Source organism: Hyposmocoma kahamanoa, unplaced genomic scaffold (assembly GCF_003589595.1).
Source record: "Hyposmocoma kahamanoa isolate Upper Pololo Valley unplaced genomic scaffold, ASM358959v1 64, whole genome shotgun sequence".
In the NCBI taxonomy this organism is placed as follows: domain Eukaryota; kingdom Metazoa; phylum Arthropoda; class Insecta; order Lepidoptera; family Cosmopterigidae; genus Hyposmocoma; species Hyposmocoma kahamanoa.
The window spans coordinates 18,728,920-18,736,694 of record NW_020653852.1 but is presented as its reverse complement, the minus strand read 5'-3'; the positions used below and the strand labels follow the sequence as shown (position 1 = coordinate 18,736,694).

Sequence of the window (7,775 nt, the reverse complement as noted above, 5' to 3'; positions counted from 1 at the left end):
TGATAACAATCATCGTTATGTGTCGTCGTTAATGCGCAAGCAATTTGCATTAATAACTAGTTAGGCTATTTCTGCAGCGACAGTCCAAATCACGTTTAATTTAACTAATAGAACTTGTGTTACTTTCTTCCTAACGATCTTTGAACCAGTAAATTTTGAAATTTATGGTATTTAAACCCAAAACTGTGTTGTTCAATTATTATTGTAATCGAAACTACAGTTGATACACAATGGAGTTAAGGCTGATCGTACTCAGTGTAAGTATATTTTATTTTATTTTATATTTTGAAGGGTGTCATAAAAACCACTTTAGTTCTTTAAGAAAACTTTAATTCTTCGATTAGTACTGAACATTTCGCCCAACATTTTCTGTTTGTGTTATTTAAGAGTCACTCGGTTCTATTGCGCGGGTCGAGCGACAGGGATACTGGCTTTATTTCAGAATAAATTCCTTTACAAACGAAATTAAAACCATTTGAAATATGTATAATGTCTACTATACGTGTTCTATTTAGTTCAGTTGATTTTAAAAAAGTCATATGTAATACTTAGTGAATTTGTGTTTTTTTTTCTATCATGAAAATTTTTAGAAATCGTGTTTACACACCGTATAGTAATCAGTGTATATCGTCAATTTTACTATATATGCGAAATCAACTAAAGCCATTTGAGGTTGAATTGACTTCATAAGTTTATTCATAGTGAAAACTCGATCGTGTAGCCTGACTCATACATTTAAAGATAGTATAATAAGAATTGTATTTATGACTTAAGGGTTAACTTCTAGCAACCGCAAACCGCAAATTATGACTAAATTAATTTCTAATATTGGTGTCATTGGTTACGCTTTGAATTTGAATTTCTTTTTATTTTACTTTTGGCAGAAAAAGGGCAGTGACCTTATTACTTCAAATTTGATACCACTTAATGGGTATCCGATATTAGTTATATAGTATTTACATTTGGGGTACATTCATGGTTTTATTACCATGATATTATTTCTACCATGATATTTTTTGTGAAAATACTCTACTAGTATATTATTATTAATTAAAATTCCTCTGATCTGAGTGGACCACTGATATAGAAAATCTATGGTGTGAACTATCTGTTACTGATCGGAGAGCTACAGATCAGGTTAGCAAGTTCTTACAAATTTCTTTATGTGCCTGGTGCGGATCTTTGTATTGGACTTAAACAGTTTTTTTTTGCCGTATAATGAGACCTGCGAGAAACTTATTAGGTAACTTTTAGGTTAGTTTTCCGTACCTAATTTCGGTGTCAATTTTTATTATTTAAGTATTCGAGTATATTATCATGAGATATTAAATAATATTTCGGGATACTACATTCGAATATTAGATAATGCTTCATGACAATTTTCTAGAATAATCAAATAATAAAAATTGCCCACGAAATTAGGGAGAAAACTAACCTGAAAATTACCCGGTCCATCAATCAATCGATTCGATCTTCGTATCAATAATATCTACTTTACAGGTTGCAGTGTTCTCGTGTTTAGTGCCACCGGCATTAGGCATCGGGATTGTAGCCAAGACAGCAGCCTTAACCGCTGCTAAAGGTGCAGCTGCGGTCGGCGCGGGGATATTAGCTAAAAAGGCGGTAATTGGCAAGGGCGCTTTGTTCGGCGCAGGACTGTTAGCTAAAAAGGCGGTACTTGCAAAAGGCGCTTTGCTCGGCGGGGCGCTATTAGCCAAGAAGGCAGTAATTGCGAAAGGGGCGATTGCGGCGAAGAAGGCGCTGGTTGTGAAAGGGGCACTTGCGGCGAAAAGTGCCGCCGCTGGGATTGCGGCACATGGGGCTGCGGTTTTAGCCGCTAAAAAAGCTGCCATTAAAGGTACGGTACTACGTATAGTTATCCTTATTTATTTAATTTTGACCGACTTCAAAGAAAGGAGGAGGTTCTCAACTCCACTGTACATTTTTGTATGTATGTTACGCGATAACTCCGGATTTTTTAACTGATTTTGGTGATTCTTTTTTGTTGGAAAGAGGGTACTTCATTATGGGTTCCATTTAAATTTGAACAAAATATTCCACATCTAAGGGTGCAAATTAGGTGATGAATACGGTTTCGCGCACTTGCGGGTAACCGCTTGCAATAATACTTTGGCAAATAGAAGAATGCCACGAACTTTTCAGGACGGTTTTTTTTAATACTCTATATTGACATTATTATTGCACTACAAGATAGTAACAAATGGCGAACTGAACTTAATATGACATGCTCTACTTGACGGGTACCTACCATTGGGCGAATCAGAAAAAAGCAATACGTTGTTTAATAATTAAAAAAGAAGATCGAATCGTTATCCTCGTCATTAAAGATGAATTGTCCACATAACGAAAAAAAGAAAAGAAGGAGGAAAGGGGGTTAACTAGAAATAGAGACGAAATGTCTCCGATTGGCCAGCCCGAATTCGAAACAAATGACGGGTGTCGTCAATTGTTTCACTTCAAATCGACCAGTTTAACTTGAGCGTTGCTATAATGGACGAAAATTGCAAAATTATATTTTAATATTTAATTACCGATGAAATGTGATTCCGTTTGTTTTGTAATTAGATGTTTTGCTGTTTTTCCCACACCACCGAATGGAGCAGCCCCCATTTTTAGAGATATTATTTTTATTACAATAAATACAGAATATTTTTAGAATATACGGAGACCTACACACAGGTCAGTTGTTGGCGCTGTACTATTTCAATTTTCTAGTTTGTGATTACAGCGCAAGTGAGAGTTCATATTTAAAAGTGATATAAGGCCCGTTTGCCCGATGGGTTGCCAGTTATGAATGGCCCTTATTTCGTCTCTATATCTGGTTATATACTCGATGGTGGTCCCAAATTAATTTTTTTTATAATTAACAAATTTCATAGGGCTGTAAATGATACAACCTTTTTTTTTTGAGATTCTACTTTGCAAGGTTCAATTAATTCCATGTTTGTATTAGTGGTTTGTGAAGCGACATTACAATATTCTTGTTGATGATAGTAGCGTTAAAAATACCTTGTGTGTATTTTTTTTAACTTGCATTTCTGAGAGGAGCCTGGTGGCCTGACGCACAAGCATTTTTATGCTTAGTTTAGACATCAGTTTTCCACATAATTATCCTTACCAAAATTTAACGTGTAAACTGTTCCTAGATATTTCCTTTCGGCGGTTGAGAGCCACGCTATATGTGTTTTGTAGAAGAGAAAATAAACGTTATAATTATTATTATATTATAATTGTAACGAAATTGTTATGTGTATTGCATTTTAGTTCTATAATATTTAAACAACATTATTTTATGCCAAATGTTCTACAATTATGAGTTTTAATTTTAACTGCATAATGTTTGTTTTCTCACCTATTTCAGCTAAAGCTTTAAGCATACTCGCGGCAAAAGCGGCGGCGGTGCAGGGCGCAGTAGGACTTGCAGCGAAAGGAGCGGCTGTGGGCGGAGCAATCTTCAACACGAAGGCAGCTGCCCTCAATTCTCTTGCTTCAGTCCCAATTCCTTATGCCGTGAGTACTCTTCAGTATAATCTATACAAGCTGTCACTTTTTTAAACTTCTAATTCCTTATACAATTTTGTGTGAGACATAGTTACATAACTCAATAATGCAATTGAGTGCACCTGTTGGCCTGTTGCTAGTACTTTCCCGCCCGGCTACAAAAGTGTAGAAAGTTTTGTTGTTTATTTTAAGACAAATTCGAACATTCCGTGTAAATCAGGTAAGGTAAACATTTTTCGATAAAGAAGTTCTTACAGTGTTTATTTTTTAATTAATTTAACCTTTAGACATGCACTTTTCGGACTGGAAAAGCAGCATTGCTTTCTTTTTTGGACGTCTGTGAACCTACGAGATGATTTTAAACTGGAGACAACTCGTAGCCCCGCATTATTAGGGAAACATACATTTAAGTAGCACCGGAGCTCCTGGTGATTATTATCAAACTCATGCAGTCGAGGTCTCGGCTGCAAGAAGCAAGAATTACGACTTCTCGCATTAATTGCAAACATGCAGTCAATATGTTAGCAGCCTTATACCTGCGTTGCCATTATGGAAACGTGCAATTTGCGTGGATGATGTTGTGACGTCAAAGTTGTTTTACTTTTCTGAAACAAAGATTTCAAATGAGTAGTTTTGAGTGTTTGATACTATTTGTATCCACCATTTCAGGTTCCCCATTCGCTTGCGTATCCATCTTTAGTCCCGGTCGAAGTCTCAATACCGTCACGACATGTTGCCGAAGCCTACGTTCCCGGCCCTGGAGCGCTCTTGTCCAGACTGGCTGGTCTATGGGGCACTATGCAGAACGCCGTGGCCACGAAAACCGCAGCTGTTGGTGATTTGGTCGGAGCTGTAGGGGCAAGAACAGTTGTAGAAGCTGCACCTGCTTATTATGAGTAAGTAATCTGTAGGTGAATAATAACGGACAGTTTTAAAAGCGCTTGCCTCTTTTAAAGAAAGTCTAGAGCTTGCTTCGCGAGGCGTAAATATGCGTAGCTCTGTACATTTTTTTACAATATCAAGTTAACGATGCGCGACTTTAAATGTTAATAATACTATTAATTCAAATGGGCAAATCATTCGCCTATTTTTGGTCGAATCCAAGCACAATCATTTGACTCGGAGTCCAATGATTACCGCCATTCGGTCGGGTGTACGAGTCGAATGATTATTATGTAGGAACTCCATCAGTGCCCATATCAAAACATCCCTGTCCCCGTCACATTTCCGGTATTTACCATACGTCAGAGAGGGCTAGGTGATCACGAGTATCGTTGCGATGGAATCTATAGATTAATAATGAATGATCATTCAGATCATTCGAATACGAAAATTAGTACGTTACTAATTTGTCATTCGAATTGTTAGTAACGAGACAAATATTGAAATTATTCACTATCACGCATCGCTATATCAAGTGACGGGATGAATAAGGTGGTAAATTGATACGCCTACCTACAACAGTTGTACCGCCACTCACAGTTTTTTATTGTAAAGATCTGACGGACATTGCCACTGCGCCTGTCACATTGAGACATAAACTTATATATATAGGCTTCTTATCTTTAAAGTGTTCATAAATATTCCTAATTGTTATTTCTTTCACAGAGTAGCGGCCCCAGCTAGATTGTATTCGGTACCTGTTGTCGGAAGAATCGACGACTGCAACTGAATTCTATGTAGGTACAAAAGGATATAGACCATTTACAATTTATAAATGAATAAATTATAATTCTAAGGATCTTTTTGAAATTTCTCAATTTCCTCCCTTGATCTTGGCGTACGTACCAGTACCGGGGCTCTAAGCGTAAAGTTATATTCAGACTTGAACTTAATAAAATAACGTAATCAATTCATTATCATTGCAATTGTACGTCTGGTATAATAAAGTCACATGTGATCATACGTCTGAAGTGATTTTCTCCCATGAAAATCTTCTTCACAGAAATTATATATATTGTAGGTACTCACATTAGGCCACGAAAGTAACCTTTGGACCAAATACACTCCCTTGGGGGAGCCTCGTGGTCATACTCATTACTGCAATAGCTGGCAAATACCTAAATGATTATATGAAACAAATACGATTCAAGAATCCTTCCTAACAAATCATAAGTTTTCTCCAGTTTTAAAGCAGTCAAGAGGACGCACATTCTATATCCGGAACCGAGTCAAACGCCAATGCAAATTATATATAATAATAATATTATTATTTTTTATAAATACCAAGTGGTGGGACGAACAAGTCGTGCGCATGGTGGTCAGCGACACGCCTATCCAAAACTGTTGCAGTGCCACTCAGAGCTTTAAATCACAAAGATCTTAGCAGCACTGCCACTGAGCCCCTGAGACATAAGTTGACAAGTCCCATGTGCCTGTAATGTCACCAGCACCCTTAACCTTCATTGTCGGAACGCAGTAATGTTCACATTACTGCTTGGCGGCAGAAACAGGTGAGCTCTACTGCTACTAAACTTAGGTTCATTATTTTACTGATTTAAAGCTGTAGGAATTGTATTGCAATTCAGTTGAGATTTTTAAAACGTATCTATAATTGAAAATAAACTATTTTTTCCGATTTAAATATTGTATTAGTTTTCTCAAATAGCTATATCAGCCACAACGTTGGGACCTGTTATACTAATAATAATAACACACACACACTCATCGCCTCGCACAGGATAGGAAAATCCTGTGTCGCAAGAACCATGGACACACACATAGACAACCACAAATTATACCCAAACTCACGAGATAAATACGTGAAGGTCATACTAATATTTCTCCCGGCTCGGGAATCGAACCCGAAACCTCTGCGTGGCAGACCACCATGGTGACCGTTCGGCAACGAAGGAATCAACGTTTGATTTTTTTTAAAAACAACTATGCGTATACAATATCCGAAAAAATAGAAGAATATGAAGGCGGTTTACTTTATACACGCAAACAACGCGAGTTTAAGGAACAACGCGCGCTTATGGTGCCATGGAAGTCCAAAAAGCAGATTATTGCCTGAAATTGCAGTGCATGGGTAAATCTACTCAAATTTTAGTTGCGCCGCTATGTCTAAAATAACTAATAAGTATTCTTTTCTAAATTTTTAAAATTTAAACGTGCGCGAGTTTCAAGCGACTGTCTACACTAGGTGACACCTGGAAACATACACTAGACGAGGGGAACAATATAACCATGCTACGTAATAAACACAGGGTTGCACCCGTATAGCATATTTTGTCCGGATGGTAAAACGGGTAAATTAATACGTGTATTGGGCCCAACAGTATATAACCGGCTGCCTCTTGAAATTGTTGATTCCGTACGTAACGTAGATAAAAACACTGGCTTGTCAAGCAATCAATACATAACTTACCACAATTGGTTAAATAATAATAATGTATAAAAGATACTTCTTCTTCTTTTAAACGTTATGGCCCATCGAAATAATCGATGATTTCGCCAATGTCAAGTAAAAACGACTGTATGCGGTAGTTTTATAAAAATAATGTATGTATATGTATATATATAATAAATATATATACCGGGTGGAAATTTGTAATGCCACCTGGAGGGAAAGTACTCTAAATACTTGAGATAGAAATTTTTACTTAAAGAGAACATTCCTTTATTTTTTAAAAGAATTAAAAATGCATTCATAGATTTTCGAAAATTTCTAGCAACACGCGGGAATCGAACCCGCTTTAATCTGAAAAAAAAATGCACCCTGCACTTTTATTGCATCGATCGATAGGGTTAAGTATAAGAATAAAATCTCTCTCACAAAATTGGTTAATTAAATGAAAAAAAAAAAAACCATGAAATCTTAACGTATTTTAATAAAACGAAAAAAATGGTAATCTAACTAATTAGTTGCTCGAAATGAGCTCCATTTTCTTGGATACACAAATTTAATCTTTTAACGAATTCATTTTGGGTAACTTTTAATAACGTGTTGTGATGAATTGTATTACAAATCGTATTCTGAACCTCAGCCTTCAACTCGTTTACACTCGCATAGGATTTAAGGTAAATTTGATTTTTAACATATCCCCACAAAAAAAATCTAAAGGGGTGTGAGATCTGGTGATCTCGCAGGTTTGTACCAATTCAGGTATTAAAATGGTTACTAATGTAGGCAGTAGCGACTCTGCTGTTATGGGCTGGAGCGCCATCTTGCTGCAGAATTATTCGATTTCGCTCTTCCTCGAGTAAAACATTTAACTCATTTCGTAAGAGATCCAGTATTTCAAGATACT

General features: G+C 36.6%; 1 protein-coding gene across 1 annotated transcript; it reads left to right on the top strand.

Moving 5' to 3' along the window:
* The first annotated feature begins 230 nt into the window (after positions 1 to 230).
* Positions 231 to 3,576, top strand: LOC113230934 (antifreeze protein Maxi-like). Its single transcript, XM_026465044.1, has 3 exons — positions 231 to 257; positions 1,501 to 1,858; positions 3,383 to 3,576. The coding sequence occupies exons 1-3, from the start codon at positions 231 to 233 to the stop codon at positions 3,574 to 3,576; spliced, it is 579 nt and encodes a 192-aa protein (XP_026320829.1).
* The last annotated feature ends 4,199 nt before the right edge of the window (positions 3,577 to 7,775 follow it).